This window comes from Coregonus clupeaformis, chromosome 7 (assembly GCF_020615455.1).
Source record: "Coregonus clupeaformis isolate EN_2021a chromosome 7, ASM2061545v1, whole genome shotgun sequence".
Lineage (NCBI taxonomy): Eukaryota > Metazoa > Chordata > Actinopteri > Salmoniformes > Salmonidae > Coregonus > Coregonus clupeaformis.
In genome coordinates, this window is record NC_059198.1 from 22,680,824 (window position 1) to 22,702,422 (window position 21,599).

General features: G+C 48.8%; 1 protein-coding gene across 3 annotated transcripts in view; it reads right to left on the reverse strand.

Moving 5' to 3' along the window:
• Positions 1–21,599, reverse strand: part of LOC121569264 (phospholipid-transporting ATPase IB) — a 115,077-nt gene that overhangs the window by 67,247 nt on the left and 26,231 nt on the right. For all 3 annotated transcript variants that reach the window (XM_041880070.2, XM_041880069.2, XM_041880071.2), the window contains exons 3-23: positions 20,225–20,324; positions 19,926–20,024; positions 19,607–19,652; positions 18,003–18,043; positions 15,742–15,815; positions 15,481–15,550; positions 15,195–15,322; positions 14,977–15,088; positions 14,624–14,792; positions 14,374–14,501; positions 14,201–14,278; positions 13,958–14,091; positions 13,764–13,839; positions 13,511–13,616; positions 13,261–13,343; positions 13,110–13,159; positions 12,946–13,015; positions 12,730–12,814; positions 12,399–12,538; positions 11,020–11,158; positions 10,785–10,849 (exon numbers count right to left, since the gene is read on the reverse strand). In XM_041880070.2, the coding sequence (XP_041736004.1) occupies positions 10,785–10,849; positions 11,020–11,158; positions 12,399–12,538; positions 12,730–12,814; positions 12,946–13,015; positions 13,110–13,159; positions 13,261–13,343; positions 13,511–13,616; positions 13,764–13,839; positions 13,958–14,091; positions 14,201–14,278; positions 14,374–14,501; positions 14,624–14,792; positions 14,977–15,088; positions 15,195–15,322; positions 15,481–15,550; positions 15,742–15,815; positions 18,003–18,043; positions 19,607–19,652; positions 19,926–20,024; positions 20,225–20,324 (1,993 nt within the window). The remainder of the gene's footprint in view (positions 1–10,784; positions 10,850–11,019; positions 11,159–12,398; positions 12,539–12,729; positions 12,815–12,945; positions 13,016–13,109; positions 13,160–13,260; positions 13,344–13,510; positions 13,617–13,763; positions 13,840–13,957; positions 14,092–14,200; positions 14,279–14,373; positions 14,502–14,623; positions 14,793–14,976; positions 15,089–15,194; positions 15,323–15,480; positions 15,551–15,741; positions 15,816–18,002; positions 18,044–19,606; positions 19,653–19,925; positions 20,025–20,224; positions 20,325–21,599) is intronic.

Below are 21,599 nucleotides of genomic sequence, written 5' to 3' on the forward strand. Positions count from 1 at the left end.
TCCCTCTATCAGTCCCTCCAGTACCTCTCCTTCTATCCCGCTCTACAATACCTCTCCCTCTATCCGTCCCTCCAGTACCTCTCCCTCTATCAGTCCCTTCAGTATCACTCCCTTTATCCATCCCTACAGTATCTCTCCCTCTATCCCTTTCTCCAGTACCTCTCCCTCTATCCAACTGTAGAGTACCTCTCCCTCTATCCGTCCCTCCAGTATCTCTCCCTCTATCCGTCCCTCCAGTACCTCTCCCTCTATCCGTCCCTCCAGTACCCTCTCCCTCTATCCGTCCCTCCAGTATCTCTCCCTCTATCCGTCCCTAAAGTACATCTCCCTCTATTCGTCCCTACAGTACCTCTCCCTCTATCAGTCCCTACAGTACCTCTCCCTCTATCCGTCCCTACAGTACCTCTCCCTCTATCCGTCCCTACAGTACCTTTCCCTCTATCCGTCCCTCCAGTACCCTCTCCCTCTATCCGTCCCTCCAGTACCTCTCCCTCTATCCGTCCCTCCAGTACCCTCTCCCTCTATTCGTCCCTCCAGTACCTCTCCCTCTATCCGTCCCTCCAGTACCTCTCCCTCTATCTGTCCCTCCAGTACCTCTCCCTCTATCAGTCCCTTCAGTACCTCTCCCTTTATCCGTCCCTACAGTATCTCTCCCTCTATCCCTTTCTCCAGTACCTCTCCCTCCATCCAACTGTAGAGTACCTCTCCCTCTATCAGTCCCTCCAGTACATCTCCCTCTATCAGTCCCTCCAGTACATCTCCCTCTATCAGTCCCTCTCCTTCTATCCCGCTCTACAATTCCCCCCACTCTATCCGTCCCTCCAGTACCTCTCCTTCTATCCGTTCCTCCAGTATCTGTCCCTCTATCAGTCCCTCCAGTACCTCTCCCTCTATCCGTCCCTCCAGTACCTCTCCCTCTATCCGTCCCTCCAGTACCTCTCCCTCTATCAGTCCCGTCAGTACCTCTCCCTTTATCCGTCCCTACAGTATCTCTCCCTTTATCCCTTTCTCCAGTACCTCTCCCTCTATCCGTCCCTCCAGTACATCTCCCTCTATCAGTCCCTCCAGTACCTCTCCCTCTATCAGTCCCTCCAGTACCTCTCCTTCTATCCCGCTCTACAATACCTCTCCCTCTATCCGTCCCTCCAGTACCTCTCCCTCTATCAGTCCCTTCAGTATCTCTCCCTTTATCCATCCCTACAGTATCTCTCCCTCTATCCCTTTCTCCAGTACCTCTCCCTCTATCCAACTGTAGAGTACCTCTCCCTCTATCCGTCCCTCCAGTACCTCTCCCTCTATCAGTCCCTCCAGTACCTCTCCTTCTATCCCGCTCTACAATACCTCTCCCTCTATCCCTTTCTCCAGTACCTCTCCCTCTATCCGTCCCTCCAGTACATCTCCCTCTATCAGTCCCTCCAGTACCTCTCCCTCTATCCAACTGTAGAGTACCTCTCCCTCTATCCGTCCCTCCAGTATCTCTCCCTCTATCCGTCCCTCCAGTACCTCTCCCTCTATCCGTCCCTCCAGTACCCTCTCCCTCTATCAGTCCCTCCAGTACCTCTCCCTCTATCCGTCCCTCCAGTATCTCTCCCTCTATCCGTCCCTAAAGTACATCTCCCACTATTCGTCCCTACAGTACCTCTCCCTCTATCAGTCCCTACAGTACCTCTCCCTCTATCCGTCCCTACAGTACCTCTCCCTCTATCCGTCCCTACAGTACCTTTCCCTCTATCCGTCCCTCCAGTACCCTCTCCCTCTATCCGTCCCTCCAGTACCTCTCCCTCTATCCGTCCCTCCAGTACCCTCTCCCTCTATTCGTCCCTCCAGTACCTCTCCCTCTATCCGTCCCTCCAGTACCTCTCCCTCTATCCGTCCCTCCAGTACCCTCTCCCTCTATCCGTCCCTCCAGTACCTCTCCCTCTATCCGTCCCTACAGTACCTCTCCCTCTATCCGTCCCTACAGTACCTCTCCCTCTATCAGTCCCTACAGTACCTCTCCCTCTATCCGTCCCTACAGTACCTCTCCCTCTATCCGTCCCTACAGTACCTCTCCCTCTATCCGTCCCTCCAGTACCCTCTCCCTCTATCCGACCCTCCAGTATCTCTCCCTCTATCCGTCCCTCCAGTACCTCTCCCTCTATCCGTCCCTCCAGTACCCTCTCCCTCTATCCGTCCCTCCAGTACCTCTCCCTCTATCCGTCCCTCCAGTACCTCTCCCTCTACCCGTCCCTCCAGTACCTCTCCCTCTAGCCGTCCCTACAGTACCTCTCCCTCTAGCCGTCCCTACAGTATCTCTCCCTCTATCAGTCCCTACAGTATTTCTCCCTCTATCCGTTCCTCCAGTACCTCTCCCTCTATCAGTCCCTACAGTATATCTCCCTCTATTTGTCCCTCCAGTACCTCTCCCTCTATCCGTCCCTACAGTATCTCTCCCTCTATCAGTCCCTCCAGTACCTCTCCCCCTATCCGTCCATCCAGTACCTCTCCCTCTATCCGTCCCTCCAGTACCTCTCCCTCTATCCGTCCCTCCAGTATCTCTCCCTCTATCAGTCCCTCCAGTACCTCTCCCTCTATCCGTCCCTCCAGTATCTCTCCCTCTCTCCGTCCCTCCAGTACCTCTCCCTCTATCCGTCCCTCCAGTACCTCTCCCTCTTTCCGTCCCTCCAGTACCTCTCCTACAATCCGTCCTTACAGTACCTCTACCTCTATCCGACCCTCCAGTACCTCTCCCTCTATTCGTCCCTCCAGTATCTCTCCCTCTAGCCGTCCCTCCAGTACCTCTCCCTCTTTCTGTCCCTCCAGTACCTCTCCCTCTATCCGTCCCTACAGTACCTCTCCCTCTATCCGTCCCTCCAGTACCTCTCCCTCTAGCCGTCCCTACAGTACCTCTCCCTCTATCCGTCCCTCCAGTACCTCTCCCTCTAGCCGTCCCTACAGTACCTCTCCCTCTATCCGTCCCTCCAGTACCTCTCCCTCTATCCCTCTTTCTTGCTCCCTCTCTACAGTCCCCTCCCTGTATGCCACTCCCTCTCTCTTAATCTATTTCACTTTTTTTCTTCCATTAACCTCCAGATTTTGTATCTCGCACATAAAACATAATAAAACACCGACCCACCCACACACACCAGTCTCTTCCTGTGCACAGAGGGGTTGCTGACAGATGTATAGATAGCAGCGTGAAGGAGATATGGAAAGGGGGGAGGAGGAGAGGAGGGAGGGAGACATCCGCCTGACTACCAACCACAAGATCAACAGAGATGAGCCTCACCTCCGAAGAACTAAAGAAACTGACTGAAAAAAGCAAGGGAAGGACAAAAGGAGTGGTAAACTAGGACAAGAGATACACTGCAATGGGCAACAGGGCACTCCTAGGAATGATCTTTTTATAATATATACAGTGAGGGAAAAAGTATTTGATGCCCTGCTGATTTTGTACGTTTGCCCACTGACAAAGAAATGATCAGTCTATAATTTTAATGGTAGGTTTATTTGAACAGTGAGAGACAGAATAACAACAAAAAAAATCCTGAAAAACGCATGTCAAAAATGTTATATATTGATTTGTCGTGGATGGGTATTCCAGCATGACAATGACCCAAAACACACGACCAAGGCAACAAAGGAGTGGCTCAAGAAGAAGCACATTAAGGTCCTGGAGTGGCCTAGCCAGTCTCCAGACCTTAATCCCATAGAAAATCTGTGGAGGGAGCTGAAGGTTCGAGTTGCCAAACGTCAGCCTCGAAACCTTAATGACTTGGAGAAGATCTGCAATGAGGAGTGGAACAAAATCCCTCCTGAGATGTGTGCAAACCTGGTGGCCAACTACAAGAAACGTCTGACCTCTGTGATTGCCAACAAGGGTTTTGCCACCAAGTACTAAATCATGTTTTGCAGAGGGGTCAAATACTTATTTCCCTCATTAAAATGCAAATCAATTTATAACATTTTTGACATGCGTTTTTCTGGATTGTTTTGTTGTTATTCTGTCTCTCACTGTTCAAATAAACCTACCATTAAAATTATAGACTGATCATGTCTTTGTCAGTGGGCAAACATACAAAATCAGCAGGGGATCAAATACTTTTTTCCCTCACTGTATATATTGTGACGTCACGAGAGGCTACACAGCTTTCAGCGGGATTGCTCAAGTAGTGCAAGGAGACAAGGTTCAAACAAAACAAGGATTTTATTATAGGTCTTGGGAAATTAACGAAAATATAACAAAATTCTGTTCTCTTGTGGCTCTTTAAGGGTTAACAGTTCAGGGATGTCTCTTCCACATCCAAAATCATAATTCTCACTCGCTCAGATAACTTTTCCCCAGCCTTACTGTAGTCCACGTTGCAGCTAATGGCCAACCCAGCAAAAAGTCCTTCCAAATGTCTCTCACGTATTTCCACAGGTGCATATATCCAAAGGTGAGTATTTCCCAAAGGTAAGTCTCTCCAAATCCTTATATTCCTCATGGAAGTGGACGTGCAGCACTCTTGTCCTCCAGAGAGCCCAGGTTGGAGACTGTGTCTCTTCACCCCAAACCTTCAGCTCATCAGCTCCTCATTTGTTTCAGCTGCGTGGGAAGATTGGCCATAGAGGGGTGGGAGTTCCCGACCATACTCAGCAGATGGAGCCATAGCTGTCTGGGTTTGCAGCCACCTCAGGGGGATGTAACGTCCCTCCAGGACACAGCCTCTCGTGACATCACACATCCCCCTCCTCGGGACCGACGTCCTCGTCGGGTAAAGGCAGCGAAGAAGGCATCACGCCGAGAGGCGTCCGCATTGCCGTGGTGCTTGCCAGACTGCTCTCTCTTCAACTCCTCCAACTCTAGGACCAGGGACTCAGCCTCCTGTTGTCTCTCGTTGAGTTTCTTACTGAACGCATCAGCCTTGGTTTTAGCAGAGTTTAGCTTCTGTTGAGCAGCTTTCAGTTCCTTCTCTCTCTCTGCCTCCGCATTCTTCATCTTGTTCTCCAACACCTTGTACTTCTCCTCTGCCTTCTTCTGGACCTCCTTACTACTGCGCAGGGTCTCCTCACACTCCTCGATGGTCCTGCGCAGCCTCTCCAGCTCCTCCTGTTGCTTAGGAAGGAGCTCTGTTGGAGTTTAGCCTGGAGGATATCTAACTCTTCTGTCTTCATGTCTAACTGTTGCTTTAACAAACGATACCTCTCAGCCGGTCCCCTTCAGACCAGACAGTTCTTTGTCCAGATTCTGTAGCTCCGTCTCTGTGTCGGTCTGGGCACCTGCCATCCCTATCAGAGCCCGGGCGGGAGTGAGTAACTCGGAGGATTGCACCGGAGCCTTCCCAGGATGAGTCTTGCCTCTCCGTTTCCGAGGTACTCGGGTTAACCTCTCCTGAGACTCTCTCCAGAGTGGGTAAAAGGCTGGGCAGTCTCGTCCAATTAGGACAGGGACGGGGAGGGAATCAACCACCCCGCCGTCGTGTGTATGGTTCCCCGTGTGCTGGTCATTGTAAGTTCAGTAATGGGGTATTCTCTGGTGTCCCCATGGACACAGGAAACTGGGAGGACTTTCCCCGGGGTCAGACACGTTGGGCCCACCAAATCCTTACGCACTCAGGGTGGCCCGGCTACCAGAATCCAGTAAGGCCTCCACATCATGGTGATTCACAGTTACCGGGCAGGTGGGGGGTCGATCTGGGCCGCCATCTCACGACTCCCAAGAGCGAGGCAAACGGTGTGTGGGTGCTGAGCTGGAGGACTCCGCAGTGGGCATAGGTTCATCGGCTGGTTTCCCACACTGCCAGGAGATATGTCCCATCTCCCCACACCGGTAACACTGTCGAAGTTTCCCCCTCCTGGTGTACTCTTCTTGGACCCGCCTGGTTTCTGGCTCCCCCTGGAGCCGGGATAAGTCCTGACGTGGCTGGGTTCGAGACCTTGGGGTCCTTTGGACGGGTTCTTCCCATTTGTGGTGGGGCCGCCCTCCTGGGGTCTTTTCGGGAAGCATTCAGCATCTCCGCTGTGGCCTGGTACTTTTCCACAGCTTCCACGGTCAGATCAGCCGTGGTCAAGGCCTGTTGACTGATGAACCGTTTTTGCCTCATAAGGCAGGGCGCGTAGGTAACGATTCACCACAACGGCCTCCACCACCGCCGCTGCTGTATTCCTCTGCGGATCCAGCCATTTCCTTGCGATTCGGACAAGTTCATGCATCTGCGCCCGAGGAGGTTGGTCTGGTTGGAAGGTCCAGCTGTAAAAGCGCTGGGCCATACCAAACTTTGTGAGTCCATATCTGCTGAGGATCTCAGACTTCAGGGCATCATAGTCAGTAACCTGGTCAGGGCCCAGGTCCCGGACAGCATTCAGCGATTCCCCCGGTTAGAAAGGGGGCTAACAGACCAACCCACTGTTGCTTGGGCCAGGCTTCCCTAGTGGCCGTGGCCTCAAATGCATGCAGGTATGCCTCAATGTCATCGGTAGCTCCCATCTTAGATATAAAGTCACTTGCCTTTATTGGGCGGGTATTTTGGACAACCCTCTGTCTCTGCAACTGCAATTCCTCTGCCTTCAGAAGGTTGGCTTTCTTTTGCTCCTCCAAGAGAGCCACGTTTGCTTGCATCTGGGCGTGCTGGCCAGCAACAAGGGCTTTCAATATGTCCTCCATTTCAGTCGGCGGGGAGCCTACGGCCAACTTGGAAAACTGGGTGATCAAACCTTCGGTATCCTCCTCTGACATGCACTATTAACGCTTGAGCGTGCCCGTGTTCTCCACCATCTGTGACGTCACGAGAGGCTACACAGCTTTCAGCGGGATTGCTCAAGTAGTGCAAGGAGACAAGGTTCAAACAAAACAAGGATTTTATTATAGGTCTTGGGAAATTAACGAAAATATAACAAAATTCTGTTCTCTTGTGGCTCTTTAAGGGTTAACAGTTCAGGGATGTCTCTTCCACATCCAAAATCATAATTCTCACTCGCTCAGATAACTTTTCCCCAGCCTTACTGTAGTCCACGTTGCAGCTAATGGCCAACCCAGCAAAAAGTCCTTCCAAATGTCTCTCACGTATTTCCACAGGTGCATATATCCAAAGGTGAGTATTTCCCAAAGGTAAGTCTCTCCAAATCCTTATATTCCTCATGGAAGTGGACGTGCAGCACTCTTGTCCTCCAGAGAGCCCAGGTTGGAGACTGTGTCTCTTCACCCCAAACCTTCAGCTCATCAGCTCCTCATTTGTTTCAGCTGCGTGGGAAGATTGGCCATAGAGGGGTGGAGTTCCCGACCATACCAGCAGATGGAGCCATAGCTGTCTGGGTTTGCAGCCACCTCAGGGGGATGTAACGTCCCTCCAGGACACAGCCTCTCGTGACATCACAATATATATATATATATATCTGCTCCTGCTCTCTCTCACTCTAACTCTCACACACACACACACACACACACAAACACACACGGTGGTGGCTCTAAGCTGACCCTCCATCAGTTATTTTAAGTGTGATGTGAGATAAATCTGTCTGCTTTAATCTGTGGTGACCTGTCCTCTCACCACATCTCTCTGGACCTGTCCTCTCACCACAGGTCTCTGGACCTGTCCTCTCACCACAGGTCTCTGGACTTGTCCTCTCACCACATCTCTCTGGACCTGTCCTCTCAGCACAGCTCTCTGGACCTGTCCTCTCACTACAGCTCTCTGGACCTGTCCTCTCACCACATCTCTCTGGACCTGTCCTCTCACTACATCTCTCTGGACCTGTCCTCTCACCACATCTCTCTGGACCTGTCCTCTCAGCACAGCTCTCTGGACCTGTCCTCTCACCACAGCTCTCTGGACCTGTCCTCTCAGCACAGCTCTCTGGACCTGTCCTCTCACTACATCTCTCTGGACCTGTCCTCTCACTACATCTCTCTGGACCTGTCCTCTCACCACATCTCTCTGGACCTGTCCTCTCACTACATCTCTCTGGACCTGTCCTCTCACTACATCTCTCTGGACCGGTCCTCTCAGCACAGCTCTCTGGACCTGTCCTCTCACCACATCTCTCTGGACCTGTCCTCTCACTACATCTCTCTGGACCTGTCCTCTCACTATATCTCTCTGGACCTGTCCTCTCAGCACAGCTCTCTGGACCTGTCCTCTCACTATATCTCTCTGGACCTGTCCTCTCACTACATCTATCTGGACCTGTCCTCTCACTACATCTCTCTGGACCTGTCCTCTCAGCACAGCTCTCTGGACCTGTCCTCTCACTATATCTCTCTGGACCTGTCCTCTCACTACATCTCTCTGGACCTGTCCTCTCACTACATCTCTCTGGACCTGTCCTCTCAGCACATCTCTCTGGACCTGTCCTCTCACTACATCTCTCTGGACCTGTCCTCTCACTACATCTCTCTGGACCTGTCCTCTCACCACATCTCTCTGGACCTGTCCTCTCACTACATCTCTCTGGACCTGTCCTCTCACTACATCTCTCTGGACCTGTCCTCTCAGCACAGCTCTCTGGACCTGTCCTCTCACTACATCTCTCTGGACCTGTCCTCTCACTACATCTCTCTGGACCTGTCCTCTCAGCACAGCTCTCTGGACCTGTCCTCTCACTACATCTCTCTGGACCTGTCCTCTCACTACATCTCTCTGGACCTGTCCTCTCACTACATCTCTCTGGACCTGTCCTCTCACTACATCTCTCTGGACCTGTCCTCTCACCACATCTCTCTGGACCTGTCCTCTCACTACATCTCTCTGGACCTGTCCTCTCACCACAGCTCTCTGGACCTGTCCTCTCAGCACATCTCTCTGGACCTGTCCTCTCACTACAGCTCTCTGGACCTGTCCTCTCACTACATCTCTCTGGACCTGTCCTCTCACTACATCTCTCTGGACCTGTCCTCTCACTACATCTCTCTGGACCTGTCCTCTCAGCACAGCTCTCTGGACCTGTCCTCTCACTACATCTCTCTGGACCTGTCCTCTCACCACATCTCTCTGGACCTGTCCTCTCACTACATCTCTCTGGACCTGTCCTCTCACTACATCTCTCTGGACCTGCCCTCTCACCACATCTCTCTGGACCTGTCCTCTCACTACATCTCTCTGGACCTGTCCTCTCACTACATCTCTCTGGACCTGTCCTCTCACCACATCTCTCTGGACCTGTCCTCTCACTACATCTCTCTGGACCTGTCCTCTCACCACATCTCTCTGGACCTGTCCTCTCACTACATCTCTCTGGACCTGTCCTCTCACTACATCTCTCTGGACCTGTCCTCTCACTATATCTCTCTGGACCTGTCCTCTCACTACATCTCTCTGGACCGGTCCTCTCAGCAGTTGGAGAGATGAGATAAAGCTGACTTGTTATTCATTACATTTCAGGGCTACTTCTCCAGTGGGTGACAGGAATGTTACGTTGGAGTGGTCCCTTAACGCCAGTTAAGGTTATAATTGAATAGACTAAGTCTGACTAATTACAGTGCTCCTGAATGGTCTCATTGTCTCACTGTCAAGGAAGGCATTTCACTGTACTTGTGCACGTGACATTAAAACTTGAAACCTGTCTCCCTCTCCCTCTCTTATGGAAGTGTGTACGTCTCCCTAGTCCCTACCTACACTCTACCTATACACTCTCTACCCCCCCCCACACACACACACACTCTACCTACACAGTCTATCAGTACACATCCCTCTTCGTACACACATTCTGGAGACACAATGGAGTGTACAAGCTGTAACCCTGCCTACTATCTGCAGACTATCTGTCTAACAGACAAATTAACTCCACTAAAGCAAGCAGACTGAGCCACAGTGCTGGAAAAAGTACCCAATTGTCATACTTCAAAGCAAAGATCCTTTAATAGAAAATGACTCAAATAAAAGTGAAAGTCACCCAGTAAAATACTACTTGAGTAAAAGTCTAAAAGTATTTGGTTTTAAATATATTTAAGTATCAACTGTAAAAGTATAAATCATTTCAAATTGCTTATATTAAGCAAACCAGAGGGCACCATTTTCTTGTTTTAATTTATTTATGGATAGCCAGAGGCACACTCCAACACTCAGACATAATTTACAAACTAAGCATGTGTGTTTAGTGAGTCCGCCAGATCAGAGGCAGTAGGGATGACCAGGGACGTTCTCTTGATAAGTGTGTGAATTTGACCATTTTCCTGTCCTGCTAAGCATTCAAAATGTAACGAGTACTTTAAGGTGTCAGGGAAAATGTATGGAGTAGAAAGTATATTATTTTCATTAGGAATGTAGTGAAAGTAAAATATAAATAGTAAAGTACAGACAGTCAAAAAACTACTTAAGTAGTCCTTTAAAGTATTTTTACATCAGTACTTTACACCACTGGTGAGTCGGAGTGTGTGTGTTCATTCTCACATGACAGTTATCCAGCCTCTTAGAATCTGCAGACACCACATGAAAACAACATAAACACTGACCCTCAACTCAGCCAGCCAAATTCACAGGTTTAAATGTAATCTGACCGCAGCATACTGTGTTCTACAGAGTGTCTCCAAACTGGCACTACATTGGAGTCTGCATTCACACTCAATAATGCTCACAGACATGTAATAAAGACTGACTATGCCAACGTGTGTGTGAGAGAGACAGGGATGAGAGGAGAGATACAGCAGTAGGTGTCTTTCATCTCTTTCTCCAGGAAGACACCAGACACCTTAATTACCTCCACCTGTGAGGAGACAAAGAGACACACCCACCAATCTCTCCTGCACCACACCCCGATTCCCACGGTAACACTCTAGAGCCCACACAGTCCCAACCCCCCCCCCCCGGATGTGAGGAAGATGTACTCACATCCAGTGAGTCCTCGTTGACGATGAGGAGAGACATGCCGTGGGTCACCAGACGACAGGAGTAACCTAAAACAGAGAATACAATCTCAGATACAGCATAGAAACAGACACACATTAAAAATAAGTAAACTCCATCTCCCTCCATCCCTCTCTTTCCCTCCATCTCTCTCTCTCCCTCCATCTCTCTCTCTCTCTCTCTCTCTCTCTCCCCCTTCATGCCCCTCTCTCTCTCTCACCTATGTTGATGGCGGTCTCCTGTTTGTCTCCAGTGAGGACCCAGATCTTGATGTCGGCCTTCATCAGAGTAGCGATGGTCTCAGGGACCCCTGCCTGGAGACGGTCCTCTATAGCTGTGGCCCCCAACAACAACAGGTCCTATAGACAGAGAGGGAAAGGGAAAGAGGGAGAGAGAGGGGGGAGAGAGAGGGGAGAGAGATGGGGGGAGGGAAGGGGGAGAGAGAAAGGGGAGGGGGGGAAAGGGGGAGGAAAGGGGGAGAAAGAGGGGAGAGAGAGAGAGGGGGAGAGGTAGAGAGAGGGAATTTATGAAAGACAATGAGTGGGGTTAAACTAAGAGAGAGGCATACATGTAAATACATTCAGAAAATGCCTTTCTGGACAAAATACAACATGGAGGAGTTTGGTGGTTCATTGTGTTGTGAGGCACCGCTTATAAGCTACAACCAAGTAGAAGAGACAGGCTGGTCAGCAGCAGCATAAGACAGGGTAAGAAAAGGTGGGTATCATGTTAAAACTCTCTATGTGGGTCAAACAGCAGCATGGGGAAAGTCTGTTAATGTTTCCCAAACGTTTATATTGAACTCTATTAAAACACGCAAATACAGTCATATGTACACACACACACACACACACACACACACACATAAGGAAACAGTGTGGTGTTGTTGACTCCAGTTTTAAGGGGCTCTTGGCAGACTGGTGAGGGTAATTATCCCTGTGGTTTTTCAGTTTTTCCTCTTCCCTCACTTTTATCCCGTCACCTCTCTACTCCTCCTCTCCTCTGGGCCGTCTCTCAAAACCCCTCTTTACTGGAGTACTGCCTCACATTACAGCCAAACAAAGGCAGCTGTGGTGTCGATGTTCCATCCTAATGACCAGCCTTAACAGACACACTCTCAGAATGCCTACAGCTGCCATGTCCAGACTATTAGTGACTGCAGACATGATCACGTCCAGATATATACACGTCCAGGTATACTGGAGCTGTCCTCTGGGTTACAGGGTGTCTGTACTGTTGACACCTTAGGAGAGAGACTGACTGGGGTTAGCACACACACACACACACACACACACACACACACACACACACACACACACACACACACACACACACACACACACATATAGGGGGAGTTTCCTCTGGGGAAAAATGGCTTCTTCAGCACTGAGAGGTCATAATTCTCTACAGTGGATCAGTGGGACCACTGTGCCCTCTGCTGGACAAACCCACCAGCCCAGCAACACACTGACTGAAAGAGATGGGGTGAGGGGTCGTCACCATCTTACCATGCTAGACAGTACAGAGGTATGTATTTTCAGTATCTAACTAGACATGCAATGCTAATCACTAACTGCTAAGCCCAACCTTAACCCTTACCTTCTCCAGCAGTTCGTAGCAGTCCTCTAGTTTCTGGGCCCGGTCTTTGATGATAGTGCTAATCCGGGTGTACTCCTTCAGCCACTCCTGGTACACCCCCTCCTCCAGATCAACATAGCTAAAACACAGAGTCCGCAGACCTGGGGGGGACAAGGTCAACATGTAATACTGTAGAAATAATGTAGTAATAATGTAGATAACAAAAAGGGAGTGAAAGGGAAAAATGAATCTTGCAGAGAAAAATATGGTAAATAGGTAAGAGAACGTAGGAAAAAGTTAGGAGGAACAAATATGACCAAGACCAGGACATTTAAAAAGAGAAAGGCCGTACCCTCGGTGGCGAACTGTTCCAGATGTGCGATGGTCAGCTCTTTGTACTGAGACGCATCAGTGAGACGCTCAAAGATCACATTATCCTGAAACACACAACATGACTAAAATGTAAATGTAAATGACATCATCAACACGCGCCGGTTCATCATCAATATAAGCAATGCCACTAGGGGAATAAACTGTGGGTGCAGTCAATGACTGGGGTTATACTCACTGCTCCCTTGCAGTAAAGACGCAGTTTCCCATCGGGGGTTCGGACCACTACAGACATGCGCTTACGGTTACTGTAGAAAAGGGAATGACTGTTAAGTGTCTGTGAATGTGTGTGTGTGTCGTGATTGTGTGTGTGCGTATGTGTATGAGTGTCATTTTATTTACCTTGAAAACTCCAGCACATTCAGCAACTCAAAGCTCTCCTCCTTCCCCCTCTGAAAGACACAAACAAATAGAAAGAATGAAACAGAGAAGAGGATGATATTTATTTTCTTCAAATGACGTGTCCATCCCCGTGTCTCCAGCCCACACTTACGGCTTCGATGATAACTGAGCCAGGAGTCCTTGCTGTGAAAACGAAGCCCAGACCTTTGGCTCCTTTCACCAGAGCTCCTTCATCTGAGGAAAGGAAAACACACATGCAGTGCACATACTAGTTCATGTTGAGTTGATTAGTACGATTGGCTCTAAGGTGTAGTAGCTTGGATGTGTTTGGTTCTATTGTCTAGTAGCCGAGTTATGATTGACTCTAAGGTATATAAGCTGTGTCGTGATAGGCTGTCTACCTGGCGAGGAGGCCTGATAGATAAGCTGGTCCTCTTCTCTCTCTGGGACCACCGTGTGACACACCGCCATCATCGTCAGGAACTCACAGATCTGAGCAGAGGTCGGCTGGAGAGAGGGAACGGGAGAGAGAGCGAGATCGAGAGCGAGATCGAGAGAGAGACAGAGAGTAGTCATACACTGCCCAGTGTCATTCTCATTCAGTATAATAATTATCACGAGAAGAAGAACTCAGGTGCTCAGGGGAACACCTACATGGTTATTCTCAATGTTCTGGATGAGAGTGGGGTCATCAAACTCTGTGGAGTTCTGACTGCTGCACGGCAGGGGACTGAGAGAGAAGGAAATGGACAGAATTAAACACTACTAATATACACTAATTATATAAAACAAAAGAATAGCACAGCCAAATCACAGCCAAAGGTGAAGAATAAGAGGAGGTCACTGACCTGAAGTCCTCCATGGAACGATCACCATCTAGGTCAGGGAAGTGCCCGTATGTTATTCCAGCGATGGTACACTTCTTGAAGTGCATGACATTACAGGTGAGCGTTCCTGTCTTATCAGAAAACAGATACTTCACCTGGGAGAGAGGGGAAAAAGGAAGGGTATCAGTTCATAACAGGAATCAACTCTGATTGGTTGAGCCCTGATGTGAACATGATAAAGATTGGTGGTGAGTCCATCCTCACCTGGCCCAGTTCTTCGTTGAGATTGGACGTTCGAGCCATGGCGGGTGTGTCTGTCTCCGGGTAGTACATCTCCACATCCTGACACCAAACACAGAGACGTTAGATGAAAGACATCTAAAGACAGCCAAACACTCTCTACACACACACACACACGAGCGTGCGCCCGTCCGTACCCAGTTGATGAAGAGTGCCTGTGTGAACCTGACCACCTCCAGAGTGACCAGCAGGCTGATGGGGATGAGGTTGTTGTAGAGGATGATGAACGTCAGCAGGTTATACCAGAAGTTAGTGGAGATGTCACCTGTAGACACACACACGGTCAAGTGGTTGTATGGAAGAGGGATAAATAACTAACGGGCATGTGTGTGTGTGTGTCCATGGGTGTGTGTCCAAGGGTGTGTGTGTGTGTGTGTGTATTCTCACCTGCGCGTGACAGGTACCAGCAGGCCTCCTCAGTGTGTTGCTGGTTCCAGATGGAGGCTCCTATAGAACTCACTAGCGCCATCACCAGCAGAATGCAGAACAGCACCAGAATCTGGACGTTGGTCACCCGCTCCACGTTAGAACGCTTCAGAGGGGCCTTGGTCGAGTTCTGGAAGGAACATTCACCACATTCAAGTGGAACTACAAAACACCCCAAATGGCACAGAGTTTGGGAACACGGAAGGAGGATGAACACCAAACTCTACAGCCTTGTATTAGAGTTTAGATTCGCTTGATTCAAGACTATGATTCAAGTTAGGTTTGCATCCCAATAAAGGCTTGAAATGGCTCACCTGCATCAGTTTGGAGTCATGTCCAGTGTAGACTATAATTCCCACAACCCATTGCGTGTTCCTGAGCTGGGCACCTCGCAGCAGCACCTGGTCAGGACCCAGAGGAACCGCACTGGAGAGTGAGAACAGTGACAATCAGGTGGAGGTTCAAAATGATGCAATCCTATGTTGGGTGTGTGTTGAGAGAGAGAGAGACAGAGTGTGTGTGTGTTCAGTACTTTTGGTTGTCCAGGCGTAGGGTCCCAGTGAAGTCATACAGGTGTCTGTTGGGCTCTTCACATTCCAGACGGCCAGAGAGACCCATCAGCTCCTCCAGAGACTGGAGACCAACTGTGAGAGGGAGACCCTGAAATATACACACACCCTGTTAGAGCAGGTACACACTAACACACACACACACACACTAACACACACACACACACACACTAACACACACAGTCCCATCACCAGCTCCTCCGGAGGCTGATAAAACATACCGTTGGGGTCATTCCGCACGCGTCTCACCTGTCTGATCTTCAGGTTGGTTTCTCCATCCAGGTTGGAGGTCTCAGTGTAACACATGGCCTGGGGCTCACTATGGAGAGAGATGGAGTCCAACTTTACCACAACATTTATCTATGCAACGGTCAAATTACAATATTGAATCATTGATCAAACATAATGGTGACAACCCTCAATGCCTCCCCTATTACTAGCTTGACCCTACTGATCAAACACTACTCGTACTAACACTGACCACACAAAAACACAAGACCGCAAACCAACCTGGAGGACACTATGACCATGTCAGCTGGAAGATGCTGCCCATTGGTCACCTTCACTATGTCTCCTACTGCCACCTTGTGGCCAGGATGCAGCAATGCAACAGCGTGAGGTGAGAATGACATTGAAAATGGATGGATGGATGGAGGGAGAGAGAGAGAGGCATGGTGGAGGGAGGGAGAGGGATGGTGGAGGGAGGGAGAGGGATGGTGGAGGCAGGGATGGAGGGACGGAGGGAGGGGATGGTGGAGGGAGGGAGAGAGAAAGTGACAGTGAGCAGGAAGTAGCTTTACTGTGTATGTTAATACCTGACGCTTCCCTCAGTCAGAGCAAGGTCAGCATTAGATACAGAGGACATTAACCAACATTGAGAAAGATGCCAGAGAACATTCCGGAGAGGTACAGAATGTGCCATGCAGTCTTTATTACTAGGGGCCCAGAGTTTTCCTTCACCATATCACCTGATCAGGAAAAACTCTGGGACCTAGTTACAGGCTGCAACTAGAGTTCAAATCAAATACAATTTTATTGATCACATACAGTGGGGAGAACAAGTATTTGATACACTGCCGATTTTGCAGGTTTTCCTACTTACAAAGCATGTAGAGGTCTGTCATTTTTATCCAGAAAATCACATTGTATGATTTTTAAGTAATTAATTTGCATTTTATTGCATGACATAAGTATTTGATCACCTACCAACCAGTAAGAATTCCGGCTCTCACAGACCTGTTAGTTTTTCTTTAAGAAGCCCTCCTGTTCTCCACTCATTACCTGTATTAACTGCACCTGTTTGAACTCGTTACCTGTATAAAAGACACCTGTCCACACACTCAATCAAACAGACTCCAACCTATCCACAATGGCCAAGACCAGAGAGCTGTGTAAGGACATCAGGGATAAAATTGTAGACCTGCACAAGGCTGGGATGGGCTACAGGACAATAGGCAAGCAGCTTGGTGAGAAGGCAACAACTGTTGGCGCAATTTTTTGAAAATGGAAGAAGTTCAAGATGACGGTCAATCACCCTCGGTCTGGGGCGCCATGCAAGATCTCACCTCGTGGGGCATCAATGATCATGAGGAAGGTGAGGGATCAGCCCGGAACTACACGACAGGACCTGGTCAATGACCTGAAGAGAGCTGGGACCACAGTCTCAAAGAAAACCATTAGTAACACACTACGCCGTCATGGATTAAAATCCTGCAGTGCACGCAAGGTCCCCCTGCTCAAGTCAGCGCATGTCCAGGCCCGTCTGAAGTTTGCCAATGACCATCTGGATGATCCAGAGGAGGAATGGGAGAAGGTCATGTGGTCTGATGAGACAAAAATTGAGCTTTTTGGTCTAAACTCCACTCGCCGTGTTTGGAGGAAGAAGAAGGAGGAGTACAACCCCAAGAACACCATCCCAACCACGAAGCATGAAGGTGGAAACATCATTCTTTGGGGATGCTTTTCTGCAAAGGGGACAGGACGACTGCACCGTATTAAGGGGAGGATGGATGGGGCCATGTATCGCGAGATCTTGGCCAACAACCTCCTTCCCTCAGTAAGAGCATTGAAGATGGGTCGTGGCTGGGTCTTCCAGCATGACAACGACCCGAAACACACAGCCAGGGCAACTAAGGAGTGGCTCCGTAAGAAGCATCTCAAGGTCCTGGAGTGGCCTAGCCAGTCTCCAGACCTGAACCCAATATAAAATCTTTGGAGGGAGCTTAAAGTCCGTATTGCCCAGCGACAGCCCCGAAACCTGAAGGATCTGGAGAAGGTCTGTATGGAGGAGTGGGCCAAAATCCCTGCTGCAGTGTGTGCAAACCTGGTCAAGACCTACAGGAAACGTATGATCTCTGTAATTGCAAACAAAGGTTTCTGTACCAAATATTAAGTTCTGCTTTTCTGATGTATCAAATACTTATGTCATGCAATAAAATGCAAATTAATTACTTAAAAATCATACAATGTGATTTTCTGGATTTTTGTTTTAGATTCCGTCTCTCACAGTTGAAGTGTACCTATGATAACAATTACAGACCTCTACATGCTTTGTAAGTAGGAAAACCTGCAAAATCGGCAGTGTATCAAATACTTGTTCTCCCCACTGTACATATATTTTGCAGATGTTATTGCGGGTGTAGCGAAATGCTTGTGCTCCTAGTTAGGAGTTTTTCCATGTTCAGGTCGTGTGTTGTGGAAAGAACTGTCGGCTCCATCTGTAACCACTAGTCAGACTGGCTGTTGAGAGAAGAGGATGAGTGTAATGTTACCTGTTTCCATATGATGGTCTGCCAGGCTCCATTCCTCAGAACTGAGACACAATGACAACAGAGCTGTTAGCCTATACACTTCATATACTGCTGCTCTTTCCTAAAGCACAACTGTCTATTCCTTAAACTAAACTCAGCAAAAAAAGAAACATCCCTTTTTCAGGATCCTGAAAGGGTTTAAACACTGTTTCCCATGCTTGTTCAATGAACCATAAACAATTAATGAACATGCACCTGTGGAACGGTCGTTAAGACACTAACAGCTTACAGACGGTAGGCAATTAAGGTCACAGTTATGAAAACTTTGGACACTAAAGAGGTATTTCTACTGACTCTGAAAAACACCAAAAGAAAGATGCCCAGGGTCCCTGCTCATCTGCGTGAACATGCCTTAGGCATGCTGCAAGGAGGCATGAGGACTGCAGATGTGGCCAGTGCAACAAATTGCAATGTCCGTACTGTGAGACGCCTAAGACAGCGCTACAGGGAGACAGGACGGACAGCTGATCGTCCTCGCAGTGGCAGAACACGTGTAACAACACCTGCACAGGATCGGTACATCTGAACATCACACCTGTGGGACAGGTACAGGATGGCAACAACAACTGCCCGAGTTACACCAGGAACGCACAATCCCTCCATCAGTGCTCAGACTGTCCGCAATAGGCTAAGAGAGGCTGGACTGAGGGCTTGTAGGCCTGTTGTAAGGCAGGTCCTCACCAGACATCACTGGCAACAACGTCGCCTATGGGCACAAACCCACTGTTGCTGGAACAGACAGGACTGGCAAAAAGTGCTCTTCACTGACGAGTTGTGGTTTTGCTCACCAGGGGTGATGGTCGGATTCACGTTTATTGTCGAAGGAATGAGCGTTACACCGAGGCCTGTACTCTGGAGCGGGATCGATTTGGAGGTGGAGGGTCTGTCATGGTCTGGGGCGGTGTGTCACAGCATCATCGGACTGAGCTTGTTGTCATTGCAGGCAATCTCAACGCTGTGCGTTACAGGGAAGACATCCTCCTCCCTCTTGTGGTACCCTTCCTGCAGGCTCATCCTGACCCTCCAGCATGACAATGCCACCAGCCATACTGCTCGTTCTGTGCGTGATTTCCTGCAAGACAGGAATGTCAGCGAAGAGCACGGATCTCAATCCCATTGAGCACGTCTGGGACCTGTTGGTTCGGAGGGTGAGGGCTAGGGCCATTCCCCCCAGAAATGTCAGGGAACTTGCAGGTGCCTTGGTGGAAGAGTGGGTTAACATCTCACAGCAATAACTGGTAAATCTGGTGCAGTCCATGAGGAGGAGATGCACTGCAGTACTTAATGCAGCTGGTGGCCACACCAGATACTGACTGTTACTTTTGATTTTGACCCCGCCCCTTTGATCAGGGACACATTACTCCATTTATGTTAGTCACATGTCTGTGGAACTTGTTCAGTTTATGTCTCAGTTGTTGAATCTTGTTATGTTCATACAAATATTTACACATGTTATGTTTGCTGAAAATAAACGCAGTTGACAGTGAGAGGACATTTCTTTTCTTGCTGAGTTTACATGGAATTCACTGATGAAACTGGCTAGCATGGGCACACACGTCCAATACCTGTGGTCTTTTTCTTGTTGACTGTGTTGTCTGCCTTGTGTCTTTGCTGTAAAGAGACAGAGAGGGGGTGTTAGTTCCTTATGAGTCCCCTCCCTTTTTCTGTCACATTAGACGCACAAGAATGGCACAGTGCTGGCTAAGCCATTGTTTTGGAACAGAGGGGGAGATTTAGAAACTCTGCAGGGTGTTGTTCCACAGCGGGGGAGCTGAGCTGAGCTGTGTCTGCTGAGCTGTGTCTGCTGAGCTGTGTCTGCTGAGCTGTGTCTGCTGAGCTGTGTCTGTTGAGCTGTGACTGTTGAGCTGTGTCCGTCCTACTTACATAGTCCTCTATGATCTCTTTGATCCCGGCCACAGTGAGGATGAAGATGAGTGGTACCAGGGTGGTGTAGCGACCCGTAGGAGACACATCAGGGATTTGCTGAGAGGAAGAACACAGAGACAATGTTGAGAAAACACTGACGGTTTGGTTAGACACGGTCAGGTTGTCAATGCAGGTTACAGATAGAAATGTAATGGACAGAGCTGATTCGTTTTATAGTTCTACGCGACAGAGAATATTATCTTCTCTAGACAACACATTTGACGTTGCGCCCTCCACCTGTACTGGGCGTGGCCTACCTGCATCAGGGCGATGAAGAGGAAGAAGGCGTTGGCGGCGCGGCGGATCTGCTCATACAGGAAACGAGGCAAGAAGGTGAGCACCCCGTACTTAGTGGTACTGAGGAGAAGTAGAAGGAGGAGAAGGAGGAGGAGGAGGAGGGGGGATACAGGGAAGACACAGGGTTAGTCACCACGGTAATGAAGCACAAATATGCACACCAAAAAAGTAATCCCCCTTGGGCTCTGTATATACTGTAGACAAAAATAGGGAGTTTGATTTTATTTTGCAGAAACTTTCTTGTGGTCTCTAGGGTAACACAGATGTAGTCACTAGAGCTAAATCCCTTCTTCAAAACATTCTTAAAAAATCTCCACTAAAATTATCGATGCACATGAAACCCCATTAGAGAGACAATACAATTAGACTCAAATGTCCTCTGGCGGTGAAACGGGAATATTTAAGATGAATAAAGTTAATATTCAGTTAATAGGTATTAACACAATGCTTAGCATATATTGTTTCCCTTTTCTGTAATGCACATGATTTCCAGTGTTCTATTTGTGACACTCATTTGTGTACTGGTTGATGGTCACTAGACCTGTTACTGATGTTCTGGATTGTTCTTATATCGTTTTACAGTGGCTGAGGACACACTGATTCTCATAGTACTGATGACAATACAGTGGGGAAAAAAAGTATTTAGTCAGCCACCAATTGTGCAAGTTCTCCCACTTAAAAAGATGAGAGAGGCCTGTAATTTTCATCATAGGTACACGTCAACTATGACAGACAAAATGAGAATTTAAAAAATCCAGAAAATCACATTGTAGGATTTTTAATGAATTTATTTGCAAATTATGGTGGAAAATAAGTATTTGGTCAATAACAAAAGTTTCTCAATACTTTGTTATATACCCTTTGTTGGCAATGACACAGGTCAAACGTTTTCTGTAAGTCTTCACAAGGTTTTCACACACTGTTGCTGGTATTTTGGCCCATTCCTCCATGCAGATCTCCTCTAGAGCAGTGATGTTTTGGGGCTGTCGCTGGGCAACACGGACTTTCAACTCCCTCCAAAGATTTTCTATGGGGTTGAGATCTGGAGACTGGCTAGGCCACTCCAGGACCTTGAAACGCTTCTTACGAAGCCACTCCTTCGTTGCCCGGGCGGTGTGTTTGGGATCATTGTCATGCTGAAAGACCCAGCCACGTTTCATCTTCAATGCCCTTGCTGATGGAAGGAGGTTTTCACTCAAAATCTCACGATACATGGCCCCATTCATTCTTTCCTTTACACGGATCAGTCGTCCTGGTCCCTTTGCAGAAAAACAGCCCCAAAGCATGATGTTTCCACCCCCATGCTTCACAGTAGGTATGGTGTTCTTTGGATGC